This window comes from Polyodon spathula, chromosome 16 (genome assembly GCF_017654505.1).
Source record: "Polyodon spathula isolate WHYD16114869_AA chromosome 16, ASM1765450v1, whole genome shotgun sequence".
In the NCBI taxonomy this organism is placed as follows: Eukaryota; Metazoa; Chordata; class Actinopteri; order Acipenseriformes; family Polyodontidae; genus Polyodon; species Polyodon spathula.
The window spans coordinates 23534383-23562286 of NC_054549.1; the positions used below are offsets into that span (position 1 = coordinate 23534383).

Genomic DNA, 27904 nt, shown 5'->3' on the forward strand with positions numbered 1-27904 from the left:
TGGGAGAGAGACGGAAAGTTGGGAGAAGCAGAGTTGGGAGAAAGACAGAGAGTTGGGAGATGGAGAGATGGAAGAGATGGAGTTGGGAGAGAGATTGAGAGTTGGGAGAGACAAAAGAGTTGGGAGAGAGAGGGAGAGTTGGGAGAGAGATGGAGAGTTGGGAGAGAGATGGAGAGTTGGGAGAGACACCTTTCTTGCTTTTTCCTGGTATTTATTTATTTAGGGCTGTTTGGGGGTTATATTTTTCAATGACTGCTATGGGTCAGTACTGAAAATTGTACAAGTTTTAATAATACATGGTGCCTCCAATCAAGTTGAGAGAAGATATAAGGAGCTCATGAGAAAATGCAACTTGATTAGAGGTAGCAACCAAACCCTCTTAAAATACATAAAGCAGACCCATACTAATGTATTTAATCTGTTTATACATACTGAGTTGTGGTTTAAACGTTTACAATGCTTTGTCATTGTAGCCGTATGCTGAAACTTGACTTGCACCCAGACTTGTGGACTTGGGTGTCTATGAAAACAATCAGTATTGGACACTTCAAATGTTTGATTAGAAATACGAAGTGACAATAAATTCAATGACAAACGTTTACTTTTCCATGTTGAAATGTTTGTCACTGACTGTATTACTTTTCTTTTAGTGTTTCTATATTCAGCTCGACTGAGTGTGTGTAGTGCTGGGTGATTGGTGTCGGGTTTCTATGGGAGGGCTAATGCTAAGAGCAAACAATGCAGCAGATAATGTGACAATTGAGATGACATCACTGTGGGGGGCAGCCCCCTCTCTACTGGTATGTTTGAAATAACATCACCACTGGGGGGGGGGGAGCAGCCCCCCTCCCTACTGGTGTGTTTGAGATGACATCACCGCACGGGGGGCAGTCCCCTCTCTATTGCTCTTCCTCCCCGAAGACATCATTCTGTTTGCGCTTCATGTTCTCAAAGTCGAAGTCACTTCCTGTCATTCTCTTGTAGATGTCTTTGATGTCATTGCAGGTGGTCTCGAAATGAGTGGTGGCATCATAGGAGCGAGACGAGAAGATCTGAGGAAGAGCGGCAGTACTGAATGATCCACCCACCAGGGAAATAAGAGTTCCCACAGCGCAAGCATAGCTAAGTATACCATAGCTCAGTGAAAGCATGGCAAAGTACAATACAGCTCAGTGCACGCATAGCAAAGCATAATACAGCACAGTGCATTCATAGCAAAGCATAATACAGCTCAGTGCTAGCATAGCAAAGCATAATACAGCTCAGTGCTAGCATAGCAAAGTATAATACAGCTCAGTGCACACATAGCAAAGCATAATACAGCTCAGTGCTAGCATAGCAAAGCATAATACAGCTCAGTGCTAGCATAGCAAAGCATAATACAGCTCAGTGCATTCATAGCAAAGCATAATACAGCTCAGTGCATGCATAGCAAAGCATAATACAGCTCAGTGCTAGCATAGCAAAGCATAATACAGCTCAGTGCACACATAGCAAAGCATAATACAGCTCAGTGCTAGCATAGCAAAGTATAATACAGCTCAGTGCACACATAGCAAAGCATAATACAGCTCAGTGCTAGCATAGCAAAGTATAATACAGCTCAGTGCTAGCATAGCAAAGCATAATACAGCTCAGTGCATTCATAGCAAAGCATAATACAGCTCAGTGCATGCATAGCAAAGCATAATACAGCTCAGTGCTAGCATAGCAAAGCATAATACAGCTCAGTGCTAGCATAGCAAAGTATAATACAGCTCAGTGCTAGCATAGCAAAGTATAATACAGCTCAGTGCACACATAGCAAAGCATAATACAGCTCAGTGCTAGCATAGCAAAGTATAATACAGCTCAGTGCTAGCACAACAAGGCATAATACAGCTCAGTGAAAGCGTGGCAAAGCATAGCTAAGCACTGTAAAGCCCAGTCAAGCGTATTAAAACTGCTGTTAAAATGTGAAATTCATCGTATACCATGAGAAAAGGGTGAGAAAGCTAGAAAATGGTGGTGAAAATGTACAATGGTAAACTTTTATAAGATAATATGCTATTAAGAGCCTCTATTGAGCATTCATCGTTCAATTAACAGTCCTGGTCCCCTGTTCCCTTGTGCAGCTGGTTGCTCAGTAACGTCATTATTCGATTCATGGTCCTGTCCCCTATTCCCTTGTGTAGCTGGCTGCTGTTCACTAACACAGGCTGTTCTGGTATACTGCTCGACTAAAGCTCTTCTGCTTGTATTAGTTTTGTGATGAGAAATGTGAGAAACAAATAGAAGTCTCTTTCCACCCTGCACTGTGGAATGTTTTTGAGAAGCAGCCAATGAAAGATATACAAAGATACTGTTTTAACCAGTATGCTGGAAACAGACATTCCGTGCCACAACTCAAAACCTACATTTAGAGCTGTCAGTATGAGGTCTATGACCACGACGTATAGCAACACCATGTCAAATATAGGAAATGGCAATTCAAAGTTTCCTGAAAAGTGATTTCCAAGATAGTGTGACGTATCCATCAAGGGATGTACCTTCACATCTGCTCCGATTGTGTCACTCTCTATAACTCATGCTAGAGAGTTAAGAACTACTTTATTGTGGGTTAGACCAACTGTCATTATCAGCATGGGACCCGCACCTGCCTCTCCAAAACAGAGCTTGCACTTCAGCTGAATGGGAAGATGTTCGTCTTTGAGCTGTATAGTTTGAGGTTTGTCTCCAGCCCTTTACTTTCCATTCACTTCAATGGTCTGACATGCCAATTCATTATAGCCTCCACTAAGTCCCTGTTTCCTGGGATTTCATCATCTTGATACAAATAGCAGACAGTAGGAATATAAGCATGAATGACAGCTCCAAGCATGCATAGAGACCTACCTGACTCTCGCTGCCATCGTCTGTGGATTCATACAGGTCACTGATGGCCACAAACCTATCAGAAACACACACCCAGTACTGTTTGATTCACATTATTTTACATGTATCCAAATACACTAAAATCTACTTAATACATACAGGCAGACTAAACTGTGGGCAGAACTGTCTTAAAGTTTAAGCCATAAAACACAAAGAATAAAAAAAGTATTTGGCATATATTTTAAACACACTTTGTGTTGAAGTTAATAAACCCAACCCCAACGCCAACTCTACCCCCTGACCCTAACCTCCTATTCCTAACCCTAACCCTAATAGTAGCGCGGATAACAGATTATTGTTCAAATGATGATACAACTTGAAATATCCACTTGCACTATTACTAGTCTGTTAGTTCCTGGCAACTTATCGCAATAGGTGGAAGAGTAATCCAACAGAATCAACAGAATCAAAATCATATGACCTCTGCATCCAGGTGAAGCGGTCCAGCCTTGCATCGGTTAACATTTGTAGCTGTACTAGACCTGTTATACATTATGACCAAAAATGTCTCCAAGATCTGCAGGTCACCATCATCAACAGATGGTGGATGCTGACTGACTTTTCTGAATATGCTAGATGCCTCATCACACATGTTGCAGGTTTTCCGTTTGTTCCAGATTTTCTCCCCTTTGCCATGTAAGACAGACACAACCACTGAAGGCATGGAAGAATGGGATTCCACTTGCTTTCAAGGAACCTATTGTTGAGACCATGTCATGTATTGGAATCCATCAGCATTCCTTGCATTTATCAAAGACAATCCACATTTTCTCAAGGCCAAGCTCCTTTAGAGATGGCAGAACAGATATAGCTATGACTACATCTGTGGCATTGGCATCAACAATGAGTACCTTGTTGCCCTCCATTGTTGAATGTATGGCATATAACAAAATGTGTGTCTGCCTCTTTATGGGTACAAAGGGCCACATCCTCTAGGCAGATCATTTGGCTGCTGATGACATATTCTACCTTTGTCACAATGGTTGTTTTTTGTACTTATTTCAGCTATTTTATGTGAGGAAGTGGAACAGCTCTGTTTTGTTGTTATCATCTCGCAGAAAGCTCCACCAGATTGTTGGGGTTTTGCGGTTCCAGTCACTCCTCCTCCCGATACCCTTTACCTGCTTGAACTTAAGACTGGACTGCCGGTACACATCAAACACAATGTCAGTTCTCTTGTACTTGGTGCTGTATGATTCTAATTTGGGAAAGGCGTCTTCTCTATCATAGTCATCAAATGTCTTGGTACATGGTGGCAGGATATTCACCAGTGCTGAACCAACTATGATGATAGCACCTGCATCTGGTTCGGTGTCCGGCATCATCACTTCAGCTTCAAGTATTTCCATCAGCTGATCCTTTTGACATATATGGAACTTCCCATTGTCACTGAGAGGCAGGGACTGGATGGTTCTCATTTTTGAAGAATACGTGAAAGTCACATTGTCTGCTCTGGCATGACATGAAAAGTCAAGTGAACAGGTGGCAGTCTTCCTTCAATACCCTCACCTTGGAATTGCTGGCAACGGGTGCATGTTTCAAGATGATCTTATTCTTCCTAATTGACTGACAGAATGAACATCTGTTGCATTCCAAAGGAAAGGAGCAACACAGCTAAAATTATGCCATCCGAGCGTAGCACATTTTGGAACCATACATTTTAGCAATCCAGAATTAGAGGAACACAATGCCTCCCAGGGATGTAAGGGCTAAGAAGGTCTATTATATAACTAGGACCCTGACCGTGCAAAGCCTTTTAGGTCAACAATAATATTTTAAAAGGAAACACGGGACTGGACAGTAAGCCAATGCAAATGCTTAAGGACCAGAGTTTAATGTGTTCTGTACGCTTGGTAGTGTTAAGAACCCTTGCTGCTGTATTTTGCACCATCTGCAATTGATGTAAAGAGCAAGCAGGAAGATTAACAAAAACGGCATTGCAATAATCCAAACAAGACATAACAAATGAATGAACAAGAATCTCAGCATCCCCAGGGGGCAGAAAATGATCTTTAAGTGTTAAAACCCTGTCTTTACCACTGAAGAGATATGTTTCTCAAATAAAACCTTTGAGGCAAGTTGAACATAGACTGCACGTGATTTGATGCGCTTGGTGTGTTTTGGTAATGCTTGCAGTTGATAGAAATTATTCTGCAGTACCAGATGAGGCTACCTCTGCTTCAACAAGGTCCATCCAGTCTTGAAATACTGTACCTATCATTCTCAGTGCCGCCATCTGAATGCTCCAAACATTATCATAAACTTGTCCTCTCCATACCACTCTGGCCAGTGCCATTGGATCTTCTTGGTTAGTGCAAACAGTGGCTGGTCAGCAGCTATGACAGGAGTCTGTCCTAGATTTTGTTCATTACATGCTTTATGGTGGCATCAGAATGTGCCTCATCCCGAGGAAGGGGCAATAGTGGTGTGATGCTGACTTCAAACTGTTGACTCCTCTTCTGTGATGCATGGTGGGCTGACCATGTTATATAGACAGAATCATCCACTTCTTCAGTAAGCATCACCTTTTCCAGCCAGTCATACTCTGCCATTAGGTTTCTCCTGAAGAGGTTGGGGCCTAATAAAGACAGACTGGATGGTGGTGGAGGATTCATGATTCAGGAATCTGTGGAACTTTCTTCACTTTACTATCTCTCATTTTGATTGGTTCTCACACCTTGCCTTGATGTTCAGAATTTGGATGCTGGAAGACAGAGATACTAATGCCATGAAAAGATGTGTGAGCTCTTGTTGCAGTTGGGTTGTAATCAATGTTGTCCATTGTAGATGTTGTGAATAACTTTCTCAAGATTGGTGGGCACACAACCCCATTCTCCACATATTGAGTTACCACTGCTTCTCCTAGTTGTGATGAGGTTTATACAATTCTCTCATATGAAATGCTGATCCCATTCACATGGAGCATATCTATTAGTTGTCTTTTCCTGGTCTTTACAAATACGGTGATTCCAACATACATAGGGAATGGACTCTCCCTCTTGACTTTTTTATACTTTGTGTAATAGGTGTACTGCTACAGCTGTGCAATGGCTAGGTCTGATTTGGACGCACCATGTTTAAGCTGTGATTTGATATCTGCACCGTGTTCGATCATGCACACAAACTGAAGTTCTTGTGGAACGGACACTTCAACACATCCTGGATGGAATGTACTGTCGAATTTTGACTTGTGATCAAGCACCTGTCTGTGTATGATTTCACAGCTTTGGCTAGACAAACAGCATCACTGTATTCACAGACTTGTGACAGAGCTGAGCCTGATCTTTAAAGCAATGAGTACATCCCTTCCTTTCTGATGGACTTCTAGCTGGGGCATGTGAGATATTAACTGGTTCTTCAACCTAGTGGACCAGCACGTTCACTTATAGCCTTCGTCTCAGGTGACAAGTTCGCAAAAAGCAATTGGATACACTTCCTTTCCAGTTAAGCTTTGAATAGTTTCCTCATATATTTGGCATTCAGATGGGCTTGCTCTCTGTTGTATATTGCTGCTAAGCAGGCAAGATGGTACTTTAGCTCCTGTGTCACAACATCTCTGCCACTTAGTTTTGTAAGGAGCCTTCCATCATTAAGAGTTTAATCTATCATTTAATTTCATAGTCATTGCTTCTCTTAAAGCAGATGTTGGGGCCTGTTTCTCACATAAAAAAGATTCTGATGTTTTTGTTTGTTGGACATTCTTTTTACTTTGCTACTGTTCTCCTCTGTGTTTGTTGCAACAGTATACTTTCTTTTTTGAGCCCACTGATAGCATGAAACAGAGGAATGTTTGTTGCAATGTTGCTATATCCATCTTGTTCTCTTTTGTAGGAACTTGGTGGTGACTTGAGGTCTTCCTTGTCCTGTTGACAAAGGCAGCATTTACCCCAGTCAGTTTGCACTTAGATTTGGTAGACGTAGCCATTTTCCTTTTACTGTAGTAGATCAACAGTTTAAGGCTGAGGGTTTATCCTTTTACCACTTTATACTGTATGCGCTTGAAACTGTGGGATACAGCTAGGTTCGTGTCTTTGCCCTACACCTTGCCTGATCCCTCATCCAGTGTCATTTAAGTCCAGATAACCGAAACCCCATCATCCTTAGCTCGGCTCAGCTCTCCCATGCTGCACATCCTGTTCATTCGGGTGTGGCTACCTAACCGATATGGGGTTGGTTAGATGGCATTTGGGACACAAAATTATTGCTACATGTTGAACACAAATCATTTAGCTGACACTGAATACATTATTGCATCTTTAAATAACAAAAAGGAACATTAGAGGCATTTACAGACCGCAGATTTAGCTTCAGTATAGTCAAAAACATTTAAATATTAATTTACATGTCGAAATCGGACACTGGCAGGAAAAACTGACTGCCATCTTGGACTTTCATATGACTAACGATTTGTTCTTGAAAAATGAGCCCATGAGAATATCTGTGCCAAGTTTCATGCTTGTATCATCATTTGAACAATTCCTCCATAAAACCTCTGTTATCCGCTCTGCTATGACTACTGGGGACAAACTTGAGTATTATAGAGAAGGGTTAATGACAATACTCATTTTCAGTGCAGTGCAGTGCGGGTCAGAAGTTGAGAGTGTACTGACTTTTGGTCGATGGGCTCCAGTAGCTCCAGGGCTGGCTCAATCTCTTTCTCCGGCTCGCTGGTCTCCACTGTGGTGCTGACAATGGCAATGTATTTCCCCTGGGCTGCCACGTTATGAGCATACGAGATCATACATACATAGATATCTAAACAGGGAGAAGGGGAGGGATTAGAGATCACACATACATAGAGATTAGAGATCACATGCTACATAGCTAGAAACTGTCATTTAAAGAATTATAACTGAAATCCATCTTTTCACCAGCAGGTGTCACTTGCTGAAGATCATGTTAAATAGAAAGGCAATCTCTAGTACAGTGGTTCCCAATCCTGGTCCTGGGGACCCCATGTGCCTTCTGGTTTTCATTCCAACTGAGCTCTCAGTTACTTATCTAAACCCTTAATTGAACTAATAATTTGTTTAATTAGACCTTTTAAATTTTTCTCAGCTCCTAAAAAGTTACAGATTTCAAGTTACTTATAAAATGTTATACCTAACTTGAAATCTGCAACTGTTTAAGAGCTGAAAACAACGCTCCTGTTCCGTCTTCCTCAGCAACACAGGCAGAATTTGCCCCTTCCTCACTGACTACTTTCACACACCTACTTTCAGGCTCTGGTACTGTCCCACCTTGACTACTGCAACTCCCTCCTGGCTGGCCTCCCTGCCTCTGCGATCCGTCCACTCCAGCTCATCCAAAACTCTGCTGCTTGCCTTGTCTTTTCCCTTCCTCATTTCTCCCATGCTACACCACTGCTCCGCTCTCTGCACTGGCTCTCTATCACTGCTCGCATCCAGTTCAAAACTCTTGTACTTGCCTACCGCTGTCTTGACCTTTCTGCTCCCTCCTATCTCCAGACATTTCTCCCTACACCCCCTCTCGCCCCCTGACCACCTTCCTCAAGACACACCTGTTCAGAAAGCATCAGCAAACCTCACAACTCTCCACTATACTGGACTATATGGCACCCAATTGTACAAGTACTTGCATCAGCTTGTACTTGCACTGAACTGCTCCATACCTTGCCGTATTCTACTACTGCTCCTAATTATAACTACTTCCTGTATCTTGATTTTTTTTTTTTTGTAATTACTCTTATTTGAAATTATGGTCATCCATTTAATTGTATTTACCATTTGTTCTTACTGGACTTTATTTATGAAATATTTTTACTATAAGTTAACTGCTCTTAGTCGAACTCACTCTAAAATGCAATTATTTACTGTATTCTTTATTTTGCTCTTATATCAATATGATCTTATTTGCTGCTGATTTTATTGTACTTTAACTGCTCTTATCAATAACAATAACAATTAGGTGTAAGGTCCAATTAAGCAAATTAATATTTCAGTTAAGGGTCTAGTTAAGTAACTGAGAGCTCATTTGGAATGAAAACCAGAAGACACATAGCGTTCCAAGGACCAGAGTTGGGAAACCCTGCTCTAGTAGGTCAGGGGTCAGAACACTATTTAGATCATTTTGAAATACATTTAGAATGTGTTCTAAATCAAATCACTACTTTGATAAATAGGAAACTAAACCTAGAACTAACAAAGCACAGGTATAGTCTGATAGAAACCAAATTCTACATTTTCTGGCTTGAGCAATAACTGTGTTTTTTTAAATTTTATTTTGGAAGACGCATTTTTATTTGACGTCTGCACTCAATGTAAGCCACATTTAAATAATACACATTTGAATGCAAATAAAGGCAAAAAACAAAACAATTGCCTGCATTAAGTACGAATCCCACTGCTTCCCATTCATCATTACTGTACATGGTGAAGGACAGTTTTAATGTTATCTTGTGACGTGACCGGATAGAAGCCAGAGACAAACAATTCTTAACAAAATTTTCACGGTGTTAAAAAAAAAAAAAAAACTAAAAACACAATCCTGCACCATTTAGTGGTTTGTCTCCCAAAAGCAGTCACTGGATGACCAATGACCACAGCGCCTCCTGCTGTTATGTTTTTTTAGTTTTTTTTTTTTAATACATTTAAGCCCTGTTCAAACTTGTATCGGAACGATACCGATAAAATGAGTTTTGGTTTAGAATATACCAATACAATACCTCTTTCTGTCTGAACCCACTTTTCAACACCAGTTCAAGACCGATGTTGTGTATCAATATAAATCAGATGTTATCTCTGAGTCCTCAGTAGATGAGCTGGTTCATACCTACACCACCACCTTGACTGGTATCTTATAAACTGTAGCGTCAATCAAAACTCGGAGAATGTCTTTTAAAAAAAGCTCACCGTGGTTCAATGATACAACTCGTAAGATGAATTATGAGGGTTGTAAATTAGAATAAAGATGTCGGGAATCTAAATTGCATGTTCATTACATTGCATGGAAGGTCCATAAATATAGGAATGCTGTGGCATTGGCTAGACCATATTATTCTAATTTAATTGAAACAAATAAAAATAATCCTAGATTCCTTTTTGCTTTCCAAGATAAATTAACAAATCCTTCCCCTAATAGTCATAACCTTGACAGTGGCTCATCTCACAGCTGCAATGACTTCTTACATTTCTTTAAAAATAAAATACTAGACATCAAAAATAAGATTCTACAGACACCTTCTATTAAGGAGGACTCCAGCACAATTTTACCAACTACACTGATTAGGTACATTTCTTCTGCCTGGGTGTTATTAGCTACTTGCATTGGATGTCACAGAATTTTCTAATGTTGAATTTAGATAAAACAGAAGTTATGCTAGTGTGCTCACAGAACCAACTAAAAGAAAATGTAAGATTACATGAGCTCGACCCTTGCTGTCTTTAACTTAAACTAGAAATTAAGAGTTTGATCTGTCATTTGAGACTCAATATGGTGGCCATCTATTGTCTGAGGATGACATGAACAGTACCATTAGAGGAGTTTCCCCTAACATTGAAATCCGAATCTGGATGGGTTTATGAGAGCTCATGAGCTGGAGCCTGAGGCTGGCGGCACATACCTGATTTGCGGTTGACCTGGTTCTGCGGGATGATGATCTGGCAGGAGTTGGCCTCGTTGGTGTTCTTGATGGGGTGACTCAGCACACAGATCACCCGGATCACCTGACCCACCTTCTGCACACGCTCCTGCAAGTAGCTGGGGTCGCAGATAAGCTGTTTACAGCGTGCCACCTGTGACGGAGAGAAATAGGGCTTAGCAATGTGACTCCTGTGCTGTTTCTATTGGATAATGATTTTAATCTTCAGCTATTTCACAATGCTGTGCAGGACCTTGTTGGTGTACTCCAGTAATGGTAGTTGTCTACCTGGCTCGCGTTGGCTGATTAATTATTGCTGTTGCTTTAGAACACATCATAAAAGATAAGGGAACACTAAAACATGTGAAAGTACTTCCTCTAGGTCTACGACTGTGATTTGGGTTGGCGTGTAGTGAATCGATGTTTCTGGATTAGGGATGGGGTCATGGTTAGCATGCTGGGTCAGGGTTACCTCTCCCTCTGATTTGGGTTGGCGTGTAGTGAATCGATGTTTCTGGATTAGGGATGGGGTCATGGTTAGCATGCTGGGTCAGGGTTACCTCTCCCTCTCATTTGGGTTGGCGTGTAGTGAATCGATGTTTCTGGATTAGGGATGGGGTCATGGTTAGCATGCTGGGTCAGGGTTACCTCTCCCTCTGATTTGGGTTGGCGTGTAGTGACTGTTTTTGGATTAGGGATGGGGTCATGGTTAGCGTGCTGGGTCAGGGTTACCTCTCCCTCTGATTTGGGTTGGCGTGTAGTGACTGTTTTTGGATTAGGGATGGGGTCATAGCTAGCGTGCTGGGTCAGGGTTACCTCTCCCTCTGATTTGACTCCGATGACATGACCGTTATCCATAACGATCTCCTCCACAGGCTTGTTCAGCATGTACGTCCCTCCGTAAATTGCACTTAATCTGTTGAAACACACACACGCATAGGTCAGGTTACACTGCCACTCCAGAAAACCCTGCAGAGATGATTCTGAATAAACCCCTTCACTTTCTTACCTGGCAAATCCCTGAGGCAGCTCCCCCAGCCCATACAGAGGGTACAGGTACGGGCTTTTGCCATAGCGTGCCAGGGACTCGCTATAGAGCTTGATGCGGTTAATAGTCTCCAGGCAAGACTGGTCCAGGTAGCTGTGATTGAGAAAAAGGAAAAGTCTTTGTCATAGGTTCTCACTCAACTCTAACCACTAAACTAGGCCACACTGCCTCCCTCTCTCAGTCCCTCAGCTCTAACCATTAGACGAGGCCTTACTGCTTCCCTCCCAATCCCTCAGCTCTAACTACAAGACCAGGCCACACTGCTTCCCTCCTCCCTAACCATTAGACTAGGCCTCACTGCTTCCTCCTTCCCAGTCCCTGGAATGAAATAGCAGGCATGGCTACTAATCTGAGTGCAACATACGTACATATGCTGCACTCAGACACGTGTTTCCAAACGCTGGTGAAAACGACACTGAAATAGGAAAGTGAATTACAGTTAATTTTAATAGTTTAAATCGGTGCTTGCTAAGGTAACCAGACTGCACTTAAAAATAGTAATTTAGATTTCCTTTGTGTGCTGGGCTGTGTTGAATTGGGAGGCTGAATAGAAACGTGTGTTAAGTATATGGCTCCAGGCCTACAGGATAGTATAAAATGGCAATCGGTGTCTTAGAACGCCAGCGATTCTAAGCGTCATCCGTCCAAGGGCCACAAGTCCAAGGGCAGTCTGAGCTGTGACAGTCTAAGGGACACATGTCCAAGGGGAGTCTGAGCTGTGGCAGTCAGAGCGTGGACAGGTGGAGTGAGGATCTTTCCCAACTCCCTCCCAATGGCTACGTCCTTCCTACTTTGACACCTAACGTCTGGATCCCCTGGATAAAGTGGGCTCACTCGTTCTCCACTCCCAGAATGAACACTGGTAAGGACCAGATGCACATACCTTTTCTAACTCCTTCTGGACTGTCTTGGATTCTCTCAATCTAAAAAACACATCACTCACACCCGAGGATACACCCTGGATCTGCTCATCACCAGGGGCCTTGATATTTCCAATCTGTCTCAGATATCTCTCTCTCTCTCTGACCATTTCTAAATCACTGCTAATATTAATCTCCCTGCTCCCGCCTCCACTACTGATACTGTTATCTCCTTCTGTCCCAAGAATCTGCTGAATCCTCTGAAACTCTCGGAATGGTACTCTCCCGTCCTCAGTTGATGGACCCCCGGAAGACTAACCTTGTCTGTCTCTGTGTTTCTGATCTTGCTCCGTCCATTATGGACATTCGCAGCCTGTCCCTGGACTCTGGCTCAGTTTCTGACCAGGCTGACTTATCTAATTTCCGTCTCATCTACCTTTTCTCTCGAAAACTCTCAAAAGGACTGTAGCCAGTCAGATGATGACACATCTCATGGATCTGCTTGAATCTCTACAGTCTAGCTTCCGGCCACATCACAGTACTGAAACTGCTCTGCTCCGGATTGTGAATGATCTCCTGCTTAATGCTGATGCTGGTGCTCTCTCTGTGCTTGTCCTCCTTGGCCTAACAGCCGCTGTTGACATCATAGATCATGATACTCTTCTTAACCACCTTCAGAAGTATGCTGGGAACCTGTCTCTCCTGGATGTCTTCTTACCTATCATGCAGTCTGTTTTCTAACCCAATCACTTGTGGTGTCCCCCAAGGATCTGTTCTTGGGCCCCTTCTGTTCAACATCTACATGTTTCCCTTGGGTCACCTCATCCGCCAACACAGCCTCATGTTTCACTCCTATGCTGAAGACACCCAGCTCTATTTAAAACTCGACCCTGGAAGCCCTTCTGCCATGGTCTGGCTCTCGGCTTGCATTCAAGGCCTGGATGCCTGCCAATTTTCTTCAGCTGAACACTAGCAAATCTGAACTCCTTCTAGTAGGATCTAAAACTCAATTTAAGAATCTCAATATAGCTGCCCTGAACCTCAGAAACTGGTGTACTTTTGACAACAACCTCTCATTTGATGCCCACATCTCCTCTGTGATCAAATCTTCCTTCTACCATCGGCACGCACCATAACCCGACTGCAGCTAGTTCAGAATGCCAGCCAGGATCCTTACCAGATGTAAAAGTCGTGATCACATCACCCCCGCCTTGCCCAGCTGTACTGGCTACCTCTAAAGTTAAGAATTAATTTCAAAACTCTCCTGCTCGCCTACAATGCCCTTCATCACTCAGGTCCTGAGAGCCTCCTTGCTGACGCGCTATGTCCCTGCTCACAAGCGGAGGTCCTCCGACACTGTCCTGCTTGTTATCCCCAAGAAAAAGTGCACAACACTTGGAAACGCTTGTTTAGCTTCATGGCTCCAACTCTTTGTCTCCCAGCTTTGGTCTGTGATGCTCCCACCATCGCTTGCTTTAAATCAACTCTCAAGACCCACCTGTTCTCTCTTGCTTTTCATGCTCTTTAAGCCTGATATCTGCTATTAGCTGCTGTTTGCTACTACTATTTCATGTATTATGGATTTTCTTGTTACTGCATCTTGTAAAGCGCTTTGTGATGGTGGTCCACTATGAAAGGTGCTATATAAAATACAAACTGATTGATTGATATGTATGCAAGTCGGACTGTATGTAAATGTCAATGCAAAGTTTCATCCAGTTTGCATGAACTGTTCCCTTAGTCTTCACCAGCCCAACAACCCATAACCTGGATTCTAAGAACTGTGCTCCCCCATCCCAGGGGTTCAAATAAAATAACAGTGAAGTTCTCATCTGTTGACTGTCAGTTTTGGGCCTCATTGCTTGGCCGCGCAAAGCCTTACAAGTGTGATAGCCATTGGCTGTGCTGTGGTTGCTAGGCGATCATGGCACCTATACAGGCTTTGGTTATTATGGGATGTCTTGACTGTTGCTTGTTTTAACCTTTTGCGGTCCTATGTCAAACCAGGTCCAACATTGCAATTTTCCCTTTCCTGTCCAATGTCGGACCCTGTCCGACATCATCAAAAAGATGTAAAGCACAGGTCTCTAGTCGAGAAAACCTTTCAATGGCCGAGTGAGACCGGTAGAAGCTGAAAGAAACTGAAAAAAAAAGAAAAAAAAGGGTGTTTCTCATAGTCCCATGCACTACAGAGATAACACGGACATAACAATGTAGGTAGCTGCTTCTGTATCTAGGGCTCAAAGAATATCACAGACATCTGCAGAGCTTTTTGAGATGTTATAGTAATAAAATAATGACTTGGATCGCATTATTGAGGAGTTTGGTGATAAAACGAGTGATCAGGAGAGGATTTATCAGTATGCACGTCTATAAAGAGGTATGTGAAAAATACAGCGAACAAGGGGTGGGGCTTGGATGTAGATACAGTACTGAGTGTTTTTTTTGCGATTCAGTGCCTTTTGAACCTGTTTTACTCTGAAAAAAAATATTTTAAACAGCACATGTAAAATAAACAGAGCATGTGAAAATAAATTAGACCTGACGTGCCTGACAAGCGCTGAATAAATGGACCGCTAAGGGTTACTAGCACATCAAAGTGGTTATTTTTGATCGAAAACGCATTAAAAAATATATACATTAAAACAAACTGTGAGGATTGTTCATTTTTTTCAACAATTTTTGGTCCGCTTTTACCCAAAGGATCCATGTTATGAAGTTTGCATCGTTAAACTCTGGCCCAAAGATACATGTGTGGCCTACTTAATTGAATATGGACAAGTAGACATATTGACAGAGGTAGACTCACTCATCTGTCCTGTAAAGCGCCAGCGCATGGCCAGTGAAATCAATCACATCCTGACCCAGGTCAAACTTCTTGTAAACATCCCTCATGGTGGTCAACTTGGGGTCCACTCCCTCATAAGTCTTGGGGTCATTCTCGTCAAAATTGGCCACAAACACCAGGAACTTCCTGAACCTGCGTTTCTCAAACATTCCCATCAAATCTGGAGGTCAGAAAATAAAAGTGGTCAGATCAGCTGTGCTGGGTACATCTCTAGAGCTACAGTTCAGATTTCAGATCTCACCTCCATCTCAGACAGCATCACAGTCATTAAAATAGCTAACAGTTAACACCACCGTAAACAATTTATTCACATGATTTGATCATCCAGTTCCTATACATACAGTACTTCTATTGTGGCTTGCGTCACAGGGTTAGAACAGAGCAGCATACTGTATTCATTAAGAATGCTGTGCATTTTGAAATGATTAAGGTTGAGAACAGACAATGTCACCACTAAGTTGACGGAACATATCTGACCATCACTGGCAATAGTAGGGATGGAATTATAAGTGATTATATTATACGTGATGATAACAATCCTTTATTTCGTCTTCATTATTTATTGTACTGCAAAATGCTTAGCTATAACTATATTGTCATCAATAACCTTTCATCTGAAGCTTCACAGGCTTAGAATCACTGCTACCTGGATATTTTGTCCTCCCTGCAGACAACTGGTTTGTTCATTAAGAGAAGTTGTGGGAGAGAACAGCGGTGTGGCTTTATTTTACAAAGCCAAAGAACAGAGCGAGAAAAGAAAAGGAAAAGGTTGTATGATAGCAAAAACTACTATGGAGTAAGTTGCAATTAATGGGAGTTTAAAAAAAAAAAAAAAAAAAAAAAAAAAAGGCAGCATTTTTGGCCACTAACGGCTCTGTGTCTAGCCTCAGTGTGCAGCACACTTACTGGAGGCCAGCGCCTCTGTCTCTGTGGACGGCACTTTGTAGATCTTCCCCCCCTTGTAGACGAAGCTTCCTTCCACTACCTTGAAGTCGAGATACCGGGTCACCTCCGTGTACAGCAGCATCTTCACCAGCTGGCCTGTTACGTCACAGAGGCAAAGACAAAAACAGGTGAAATGCAAAGGATTGGACTGACCACCGACAATTAAATATTTACACCTTCACCTTCCACAGGATATATAAGCAGAAATGAACATATTATTAGTTCTTCCCATGTGTATCCCATGTGTAGTTCTTCCCATGTGTATCCAATCTTACGTAGATGCTACAATGTCATGTTTTAATATTTATCATGTCTTAAAATGCTAAACAAAAGAGTTGTTTAAAGATGGCACTCACTTTAAAAAATGGATGCAAAATAGGAAAAATTACCTCAAAATTAGCTAAATTGCACAAGTGGACCTACTTAGGATTTGATTGATGCACATGGAAAAAATAAGATACTAGAAAAGTTCATTTCTACAGATCCTTATAGTAGTTCCATTAGTGTTTTAATACAAGGCAGGGCTGAGAGGACACAGATGAGAAGAGTTCAGTGAGTGACTGACCGTTTGCCATGAGGAATTTGGGGATGAGGTCAACATTCCAGTCCCGCCCTCTGCCCATAGATTCCGGAGGGCCGTCAGGAATTCCAAACCGCTTGTATAGCTGCCAAGAAGAGATGTGAGAAAAGAGGGAAAGCCACAGAAACGGAAGAACATGATTAGCAGTTCAGCTAGGCCAGGTCTTCCTGGATTGTGATCTAGTCTCAGTATATAAACTGTTCCTCTCTTATAGCTGTGTGAGCAACTTCTAACAGTAAGCAGGGTTTGAATGGTGGCCTGGTGGTCCAGAGGCACCAAATATTTATTTAGCCCTGTTACAGGATAGCATAGGTGTAGAGGCTTTTAGGCAGCAATGCAGAGACTCATAGACAGAGATGGCTGGTTTAAGCACTAAAGCGCACTTTTATTAACAATGACAAAATAAACAAAGCATAAGCAAAATCCTAGCTCTTATCATGAGCACTAACTATACTTAACAAAAAGGTTCCTTAACTATAACGGGACAGATAAGCTGCTTACCAGTACCACAAAACACAGTTCTTGAACAAAAACACAACATCATAACTTCTTTAACGACAGTAGTCGGGTTTCCCCCCCACACACACATACATACAAACCTAATCCTGAGCACAAACAAAGAGACACCTTTGCAGTGCCGTTAAATACCTTGTCTGATTAGCATCAGGTGAATTAAATCCCAGCTAACTGCTGGCCAGCTAGGCTGAGTTCAGCCTGGTTAGCTCCCAGGACTACAATTACTTAAAGGCTCTCCCTCGGTCACTAGAGACAGGTGCTGCTCTCCCTCAGTCACTGGAGACTACAGTAGGAGGTTCCCCTCTGGCTCTGAAGATAACAGAAGCTCCTCCCGCTTTGGCAACGAAGATGGCAGAAGGCCCTCCCCCTCAGGCTCTGGAGATGGCAGCACTGGCTCCACCCCCTCAGGCAACAGAGACAGCAGTGGCTCCTCCCCTTTTGTCTCCTGGGTTAACCATTCATCACTCTAGAACACGTGGGGTAGCAACAACTCCATCTCAGGCAACGCCTGATGCACAGACTCTCTGGACAGCAGCTACTGCCCCATTGCTAATGCTCAGGAGAAGCGACTCCTCCCGTTTCTCCTCCGCTTTTGTGGTGCCTCGCCCAGCCTTGATTGGACAACCCGCTTCTCCTCCCAACATAGAAGGGAGAAGTTAGGTGATACGTGCCCAATCTCACCACAGGCGAAGCACCCCCTCTTCCCCATTCAGACAGGTAAGGCAAACCCCTGGTGGCTGCAGCTTCTCCTCTGCCCAGGGATCATCCTCCTTCTCTGGGAGCGGGCAGCTGGAGACGCCATGCCCGTAGTCCTTACAAAGGAGGCACCACCCCATTGATTCTATCAGGCCTCTAAAAATGCATCCAGATCCTGGTCCCACAAGGCTTAGGACACAACAGGATCCAGCCAGACCACAGGATTCTCCTTAGCTGAGGCTCTCTCTTCCTTTGCTGCCATTTTCCCATTTATTTATTTATTTTCTTTTAAAAAATTTTTTAAAAAAATCCTGTAATTCTGCTCTGAGTCTCCAGGGGGCACGATCTCTCTCTCTCTCTTTTTTTTTTTTTTTTAAATGTAGTAGTTGTCAATTATTTATTATTTTCTCCCAATTTAGAATATCCAATTATTATTTAAGCTTGGCTCACTGCTACCCTCACCACTCAGGAGCGGTGAAAACAAACACATGCTGCCCTCAGAAGTGTGTCAGCTGACTGCTTCTTTTCACACTGCAGACTCACCATGCAGCCACCTTGGAGGTGCAGTGTCAGAGGACAATGTAGCACCAGACAGCTTACGGATGCCCAACCAGACTACAGGGGTTGCTGGTGCGTGATGAGCTGAGGACACTGTGGCTGAGCCAGCCCCCCCAGGTGGCACTCAGCCAATTGTGCGCTGCCCCCTGGAAACTCCCATCAAAGAATGGCAATGAAATAGCCTGGACTCGAACCAACGACGTCCAGGCTATAGGGCGCATCCTGCACTCCACTCAGAGCGCCTTTACCAGATGTGCCACTTGGGAGGCCCGTGCTATCCCTCTTCTAACACTAAATGTGACAGGATAGCGTAGGTGTGGAGGCTTTTAGGCAGAAATGCAGAGACTCAGAGACAGATGGCAGGTTGAAGCGCTAGCGCGCTTTAATTAACAATGACAAAACAAAGCACACGCACGCGCGCACGTGCACACACACACACACACACACACACACACACACAGAGGCCTAAGCCTGAGCATAAAGATACACCTTTGCAGTGCCCTTAAATAACTGGCCTGATTAGCATAAGGTGAACTGAATCCCAGCTAATTGCTGGCCAGCTAGACTGAGTGCCGCTTGCTGGGAAATGTAGTTTTTGTCCTGGGCAGCCATCTTAGCTCCCATGACTACACTTATTTAAAGGAAGAGCTACTGCTCTGCCACAAGCCCACAAAATCTAAATCATAAGACAGATAATGCTTGAAGTTTTGACAGAAAGTGGCATTACATTTCTCGTGGATGATTCATGTTTTGTAATATATATTTACTATTTGAGTGCTGTGCCATGATTTTCAAGTAATATTTAGTGAAAGTATTTACTGTAGCTTTCTCTCCTGCCGATCAGTTTAAAGGTGTGATATTCTTCTGTCAAATTAAAACAAAAATGTGTTTGCTTCACTTATTTAGTTCACACGCTGTGTTTATTTACCAGTATAAATTTTTAGGTTCACTTAGAAAAATTTAGGGCCACCAAAATCTCTAATGGACCATCAGATTTTCTTGACTGGTGGTCCGAGTGGCCGCCACCTAACCTGCAGACTGTGAGAAATGCTGTTCAGATAAAAGCAGGTTAAGAAGGGGCATGATCAATCAACAACAGTAATACTAATATACAGTAGGAGGGGGTTATGAAGTCCAGGACTGGAAAAAATTTAGCTCTGTGCCTGTTTTGTAGCAGGCTTGTTTTAGTTTAGCTCTATCCTGTTTTGTAGCAGGCTTGTTTTAGTTTAGCTCTGTTCTGTAGCAGGCTTGTTTTAGTTTAGCTCTGTTCTGTAGCAGGCTTGTTTTAGTTTAGCTCTGTTTTGTAGCAGGCTTGTTTTAGTTTAGCTCTGTTTTGTAGCAGGCTTGTTTTAGTTTAGCTCTGTTTTGTAGCAGGCTTGTTTTAGTTTAGCTCTGTTCTGTAGCAGGCTTGTTTTAGTTTAGCTCTGTTTTGTAGCAGGCTTGTTTTAGTTTAGCTCTGTTCTGTAGCAGGCTTGTTTTAGTTTAGCTCTGTTTTGTAGCAGGCTTGTTTTAGTTTAGCTCTGTTTTGTAGCAGGCTTGTTTTAGTTTAGCTCTGTTTTGTAGCAGGCTTGTTTTAGTTTAGCTCTGTTTTGTAGCAGGCTTGTTTTAGTTTAGCTCTGTTTTGTAGCAGGCTTGTTTTAGTTTAGCTCTGTTTTGTAGCAGGCTTGTTTTAGTTTAGCTCTGTCCTGTAGCAGGCTTGTTTTAGTTTAGCTCTGTTCTGTAGCAGGCTTGTTTTAGTTTAGCTCTGTTTTGTAGCAGGCTTGTTTTAGTTTAGCTCTGTTTTGTAGCAGGCTTGTTTTAGTTTAGCTCTGTTTTGTAGCAGGCTTGTTTTAGTTTAGCTCTGTTCTGTAGCAGGCTTGTTTTAGTTTAGCTCTGTTTTGTAGCAGGCTTGTTTTAGTTTAGCTCTGTCCTGTAGCAGGCTTGTTTTAGTTTAGCTCTGTCCTGTAGCAGGCTTGTTTTAGTTTAGCTCTGTTTTGTAGCAGGCTTGTTTTAGTTTAGCTCTGTTTTGTAGCAGGCTTGTTTTAGTTTAGCTCTGTTCTGTAGCAGGCTTGTTTTAGTTTAGCTCTGTTTTGTAGCAGGCTTGTTTTAGTTTAGCTCTGTTTTGTAGCAGGCTTGTTTTAGTTTAGCTCTGTTTTGTAGCAGGCTTGTTTTAGTTTAGCTCTGTTTTGTAGCAGGCTTGTTTTAGTTTAGCTCTGTTTTGTAGCAGGCTTGTTTTAGTTTAGCTCTGTTTTGTAGCAGGCTTGTTTTAGTTTAGCTCTGTTTTGTAGCAGGCTTGTTTTAGTTTAGCTCTGTTTTGTAGCAGGCTTGTTTTAGTTTAGCTCTGTTTTGTAGCAGGCTTGTTTTAGTTTAGCTCTGTTTTGTAGCAGGCTTGTTTTAGTTTAGCTCTGTTTTGTAGCAGGCTTGTTTTAGTTTAGCTCTGTTTTGTAGCAGGCTTGTTTTAGTTTAGCTCTGTTTTGTAGCAGGCTTGTTTTAGTTTAGCTCTGTTTTGTAGCAGGCTTGTTTTAGTTTAGCTCTGTTTTGTAGCAGGCTTGTTTTAGTTTAGCTCTGTTTTGTAGCAGGCTTGTTTTAGTTTAGCTCTGTTTTGTAGCAGGCTTGTTTTAGTTTAGCTCTGTTTTGTAGCAGGCTTGTTTTAGTTTAGCTCTGTTTTGTAGCAGGCTTGTTTTAGTTTAGCTCTGTTTTGTAGCAGGCTTGTTTTAGTTTAGCTCTGTTTTGTAGCAGGCTTGTTTTAGTTTAGCTCTGTTTTGTAGCAGGCTTGTTTTAGTTTAGCTCTGTTTTGTAGCAGGCTTGTTTTAGTTTAGCTCTGTTTTGTAGCAGGCTTGTTTTAGTTTAGCTCTGTTTTGTAGCAGGCTTGTTTTAGTTTAGCTCTGTTTTGTAGCAGGCTTGTTTTAGTTTAGCTCTGTTTTGTAGCAGGCTTGTTTTAGTTTAGCTCTGTTTTGTAGCAGGCTTGTTTTAGTTTAGTTCTGTTTTGTAGCAGGCTTGTTTTAGTTTAGTTCTGTTTTGTAGCAGGCTTGTTTTAGTTTAGCTCTGTTTTGTAGCAGGCTTGTTTTAGTTTAGCTCTGTTTTGTAGCAGGCTTGTTTTAGTTTAGCTCTCTGTTTTGTAGCAGGCTTGTTTTAGTTTAGCTCTGTTTTGTAGCAGGCTTGTTTTAGTTTAGCTCTGTTTTGTAGCAGGCTTGTTTTAGTTTAGCAGGCTGTTTTGTAGCAGGCTTGTTTTAGTTTAGCTCTGTTTTGTAGCAGGCTTGTTTTAGTTTAGCTCTGTTCTGTAGCAGGCTTGTTTTAGTTTAGCTCTGTTTTGTAGCAGGCTTGTTTTAGTTTAGCTCTGTTTTGTAGCAGGCTTGTTTTAGTTTAGCTCTGTTTTGTAGCAGGCTTGTTTTAGTTTAGCTCTGTCCTGTAGCAGGCTTGTTTTAGTTTAGCTCTGTTTTGTAGCAGGCTTGTTTTAGTTTAGCTCTGTTTTGTAGCAGGCTTGTTTTAGTTTAGCTCTGTTTTGTAGCAGGCTTGTTTTAGTTTAGCTCTGTTCTGTAGCAGGCTTGTTTTAGTTTAGCTCTGTTTTGTAGCAGGCTTGTTTTAGTTTAGCTCTGTTTTGTAGCAGGCTTGTTTTAGTTTAGCTCTGTTTTGTAGCAGGCTTGTTTTAGTTTAGCTCTGTCCTGTAGCAGGCTTGTTTTAGTTTAGCTCTGTTTTGTAGCAGGCTTGTTTTAGTTTAGCTCTGTTTTGTAGCAGGCTTGTTTTAGTTTAGCTCTGTTTTGTAGCAGGCTTGTTTTAGTTTAGCTCTGTTTTGTAGCAGGCTTGTTTTAGTTTAGCTCTGTTTTGTAGCAGGCTTGTTTTAGTTTAGCTCTGTTTTGTAGCAGGCTTGTTTTAGTTTAGCTCTGTTCTGTAGCAGGCTTGTTTTAGTTTAGCTCTGTTTTGTAGCAGGCTTGTTTTAGTTTAGCTCTGTTCTGTAGCAGGCTTGTTTTAGTTTAGCTCTGTTCTGTAGCAGGCTTGTTTTAGTTTAGCTCTGTTTTGTAGCAGGCTTGTTTTAGTTTAGCTCTGTTCTGTAGCAGGCTTGTTTTAGTTTAGCTCTGTTCTGTAGCAGGCTTGTTTTAGTTTAGCTCTGCGCCTGTTTTGTAGATTGATTGTTTTAGTTGCTGCTTATGTTGTTAACCTTTATCAGAAATACATGTTATTAATATTGAAACACATTACAAAATAAGGATGTCAGATTCTGTTTAATGTCCTTAACATTTAAACTTTAACATACTGGAACATTTTGTAAGTAAAAAAGCCATTATGAGAAGCCCTCCATTAGACTGCTGTTCAATCGCGTCTTCAATCAAGTCCTCCCTGATTCTTTTTTCTTCAAGGCTTAATAGATTCAGTTCTTTCAGCCTTGGGGTTAGTTTGGTTGCTGTTCTTTGGGCTCTCTCTAGGGCCACAATGTCCCTTTAGTGCTGTGGTGACCAGAATGGGACATGAATAACACTGATCTGAATAGGAGTACATGTATGTAGGAAAGGACTTAGTAAAATATCTAACACTGCACACATCCTAGTGTATTAACACTGCACACACCCTAGTGTATTAACACCGCACACACCCTAATGTATTAACACTTCACACACTCTACTGTATTAACATTGCAGCTGACCTCAGTGTTCACATGCACATCTTTGACAATTATGGTTTAAGAAGAATTTGAAACGTTTAACACTTGGAAAACGTTGATACTCTAAACCAAGGCTACTCAACCCTGGTCCTGGAGGGTTGTTGTCCCTCCTGGTTTTTGTTCCAACTGTACACTAAATTGATTAATTGGACCAATTAAGCATCTAATAAGCACTGAATTGGTCCAATTAAGTCATTTAGGGTACAGCTGAAACAAAAACCAGGAGGGACAGCGGCTGTCCAGGACCAGGGTTGTGTAGCCCTGCTCTAAACTATTCATCCCTGTTAGAAAAAGCTGAACTAAACAATGGAACGGGAGTAGTGAAAAGGTGAGGAACTCACCAAACCTTAAAGTTTACAGAACACCCTGCAGAGTTTATAAGAAATACTTCAAGCTCCCTTTTCACACTCACAAACCAACACCAATACATCACTCAGCATTTACTAGGGTGTGTTCTACAGAAGGAAAAAAAAGGATTGCAGTGTATCATGATCACGTTCCCTCCTGCAACAATGCTGCTTTCCTGTACGGCACTTATTTCAATCCCAGCACTGCTGCAGGAGGATTCTCTTTTTCCTGGCAAACACTCCTGAGCAAACTTGAAAAAAGTTCATTCTCAAGTTTTTTAACTTATGATGTGTGAATAAAAATATCAAAACAATCAGGAATATTATAAAAAAAAAAAATGCTGCAATATCAACGTTAGCATACAGCAAAAGTCAAGTACTGTGTTTCTTGTAAAGACTGCATGGAGTCTGGAACACTAAAATTTACACACTGGTGACACCTGATGGACGTTGAGCACATTACAGTCACAGTGAAATGAAAAAGCTGATGGTCAGGCTGCAGTTAGAGAATGAGTCCAGTCTGTCACACATCTCTTACCTCTTCCAGAGGCGTTATTGAGGAGCTTTCCCCTCCATAGTAAGGATTCCGATCCATGTGAAGAACCTTCTTGCCATTCACAGACATGATCCCAGAGAGAATACATTCCTGGCAACGACAAAAAACACACAACTCAATTCTAGCTCCTCAGTAACCCCTGCGCTAAATGAAGATGAGCACTGGTGGAAATGGGAATGCTACAGCCCTAGTTTTCTCAGAACATGTGATTACAAATTTTAAAGGAGTCGACAATATGTTTAAAAATATAACACTGTGATATGGACAACACGGGACACAGCAAAGGTAATGTAATGTGTTTCTTGTAAAATGCGTTTCTTGTAAATGTTGCAGTGGGTTCCGTAATGCTTTAACCCTATAATACCGGTGCAGACTGTATTCAAATGCATGTGTGTGACCTGTCTATGTCCATGCTTAGGGGATGAGTAATGATTACATGTAGTGGTTGTGAGAGTAAAATGATTAGAAATGGAACCAGCATAAAACATTTGTGAGCTTTTTTTCCCCCTAATTTAAGTCTGTATTTCAAATAGGTTTATTTGCAGCTTTTACTGTTGCCTCTGTAGTTTTTGGTCTGTCTCGATGGCAGCACACTGTGTTTATTCATTTTTAGAAAAGGAAAAGGTGTTGCAATTTGACTGCAGTTTTCTAATGTGACAGTGTAGGTGCTGTGAAACTCAAGAAAGAACAAAAATGCAGCACTCCGATAGGCTGAAACATCTTCCAGCATGTTGATGAAGAGTCGTTATCGGCATGAGATGGGATGTTGGTGTGGTTCAGTTGTGCGCAACATGTGAAAGATTTCCAGAGGTGCTCCTTTGTATAACTGCAACTGAAATAGTCAGGACTGGTAAGGAAGTGAAAAACATCTGTTTCCCGTCAGTTACATTTTAACTGTAGTTTAAGATCACTAGAATTATTTTGTGGCCAGCAACGTAGCTACAATATGCGCTTTCTCTGGCTACAACATCGTACTTCATTTTGGATTTACAGACTTTCCTTGATAAAAACTAATTCCCATCTGGGAGGTTACTAGACATCTGCTTTTGACCAGCTCTGAGGACACCTGGTTTTCAGTTCCCTGCGAGTCATGCTTTAAACGGCTGTTGTAAAACCAAGACCTAAGCACGTGACAAGTTTGCAATGAAATACAGGAGGATGGACTTGGGGATCTAAACATCAGGTAAGGTAGGTTATTCTTGAAACATCACGGTTCTTAATAGGGCGATGTCAAGTACATTGCAAGTTTGGAGTGTAGTTCATTTTTACTGACAGAAACATTTTTATAAAAATTATTACTTGGCTGTCAAGCAATTAATCTTGAGATTAAAAAAAATGCATCTCAGTTAATTTTGGTTTTAATCGCATATTTAATTGATGCAATTACTGCATCCATCTAATTTATTACTGTTTTGTTACTGATGCTATTGTAATGTATTTGCACTGTTCAGATTATTTTATGAATGTTATTAGTGTAGAATTAATACAGCACAAATGATTCGTTGGAACTATGTTTTGTAGTGGGCAGCTAAGCTAAGCAACCAATCTACTGTAACTTGAACTGGAAGACCTTACATATTGTGACGTGGCTGCTGAACTGGGGACGAGGGAGAGAGGTTGTTATCACGAGGTACTTTGAGCAAGTTTCATTGAGCTCTGTATTCTAATGCTGTAACTAAAAGCAACAAACCTGTGCCAAGGAAATAAAGAATATTGCTAAGAGGGACAAGACAGGAGTGCAGTTCACATGTGTTGAAAAATTAATCTCCCCAAGGATGACATTGCAACAACAGTTTAACAGCACTACATATATATATATATATATATATATATATATATATATATATATATATATATATATATATATATAATGTTGAAAACCTGGACTATCTAGATTGGTAACCATTGTAAGATTCTAGTATAGCACCACTAACAGTTACATTCACAATGGGAGCCGCTTGCAGGCTGAGCTCTGTGCTCCACCAGCACAGTGCAATCTGGGATATCTCTGGTCATCCAAACCCCACCCTGTTTTTATTATTGAAAGACGGCTATGGATGTTCAAGTTGAATTTGCCAGAATCAAACACGACTGATGTACAAATACCTAATACAGCGAATAAAACGACTGATGCACAGATATTTAATATAGTGACTCCGTGAATATCTGTCACATTAGAAGTGTGCAACATATTATTTTGAAACATACAACTACTCTAATATTATTATATTGATATATATATTTTTTTTTTTAACTGCCGGGTTTAATTGTATCCATCCTATTTCTTTTGCTTTCAAACACCGTTTAAATATAAAATATTTGTATTTTAAATATAAATTGTCGTGTTACAAGCAGCAATATGTTTTTTATTTTATTATTATTATGCTTAAATCAATAATTGGTAATAGCTTATTGTAATTATTATTATTTGGAATTTTAATAACTGTTTGTAATGCTTTGAATTAAAGTGTGTATCCGGTCCTAAAATGTGTTCTTCGTTGATTCAATACACATTTGCATTGGTTGTTGTTAATTTTCCATTCTGTAACATGCTGATTAGATAGCAATTTTCTTTTCTCTAGATTTCTATTACACAGTTTCCTTATTATTTGATCCTACGTGCTGTTAAATAATAGCGACTATTATTATTATTATTATTATTATTATTATATTATTATTATTATTATTATTATTATTATTGCCTGACTTTAGTAAATGCATCTGTTATATTACCCCACACAGCAAACCAAGCTACATGTTATATAATATGCTTGGCTACAGCACATTTTAAAAAGTGTTAAAATCGCTCAAATTATGTCAACATTATTTCGTGTTGCCCTGCCTACAATTAACAGACCACGTTCTTCATGGGTATAAAAAGCTTTTAAATAACAGTTAAGTGTTTAAAATAATGGTTTTCATTACAACCCTTGTGTATCAAATAAAACGATAATAATATTCATTTATATTTCACACAAACCTTCCGTTAAAGTTTATCTGTTAAGCCGTATTTTTGAAGATCTATAGAGAGAGTCTTTACTACCTGTCACTATTTGCGTAGCGAGGATTATTTGTATAGTCACTGGGCGTGATACATGAGTGACAGTCTATTCAAGCCTGCTGTAGAAATCGTTTCGTTATTAATAATTTAAAAGGTTTTTGTTGTCCACCCTTTCTTTTCAGTGAAGGGCTGTTCTGTTTTAGCCACTTTAATATGTTTAACTGTTATTATTATTCAATATTATATTGGCTGTACAATGTAAAGCATCACCATGCAATTGATATAAGTTATGACAATATTGACAGTACGCAGAGATACCAGTAGCCAGTTTGTCTAGAAGTACATTAGTGCTATTTTGTCTTGAATAAAAACGGATATACTTAATAGATGAGACGAAAGCTGATATAATTAACTGCACAAATGTAATTGGACGGTAAAGCTTACCTCTTTAAACAAAAAAAAAATCGTTTAATTAGATAAAATAAAAAGAACATGTATCCCTATAAATGTATAATTTAAAGAAATGATGTTCGCATCCCTGTTCATTATTTAAAGACAAGGATGCCTGACTATAGCCGTTTAAAAGCAATACGTACCGTAAGACCAGTGCCCAAAACAATAACATCATATTCTTCATCCATGGTTTTTGGGAGGTTTTTTATTACGCAAATACGAGAAACAAAAGGAACAGGAGGTGAATCTTCAAAAAATGGTTTCAGGTTAAAAAGACACTGGTGCCAGAAATGTGTCCGGCGAGAACGACCAAAAGATGGCCCTGTGCGTGGAACCGCTCATCCAGC

The 27904-nt window shown here is 41.1% G+C and overlaps 1 protein-coding gene across 1 annotated transcript; it reads right to left on the reverse strand.

Moving 5' to 3' along the window:
• Positions 1-108: 108 nt before the first annotated feature.
• Positions 109-27903, reverse strand: LOC121328626 (rab GDP dissociation inhibitor alpha). The gene is made up of 11 exons (XM_041273476.1): positions 27701-27903; positions 24086-24193; positions 16780-16879; positions 16176-16310; positions 15231-15429; positions 11523-11654; positions 11330-11429; positions 10496-10667; positions 7524-7668; positions 2875-2929; positions 109-1052 (listed from the first exon to the last, which is right to left on the reverse strand). The coding sequence occupies exons 1-11, from the start codon at positions 27743-27745 to the stop codon at positions 900-902; spliced, it is 1344 nt and encodes a 447-aa protein (XP_041129410.1). The 5' UTR covers positions 27746-27903; the 3' UTR covers positions 109-899.
• Position 27904: the final 1 nt, after the last annotated feature.

Excerpts from the sequence above, each read along its gene's own strand:
- LOC121328626 (XM_041273476.1), bottom strand. The coding sequence starts at position 27,745 with ATGGATGAAGAATATGATGTTATTGTTTTGGGCACTGGTCTTACG. Across the intron at positions 24,194-27,700 it reads TTTTGGGCACTGGTCTTACG|GAATGTATTCTCTCTGGGAT; the intron begins GTACGTATTGCT and ends TGTCGTTGCCAG. Across the intron at positions 1,053-2,874 it reads ACGATGGCAGCGAGAGTCAG|ATCTTCTCGTCTCGCTCCTA; the intron begins GTAGGTCTCTAT and ends GCTCTTCCTCAG.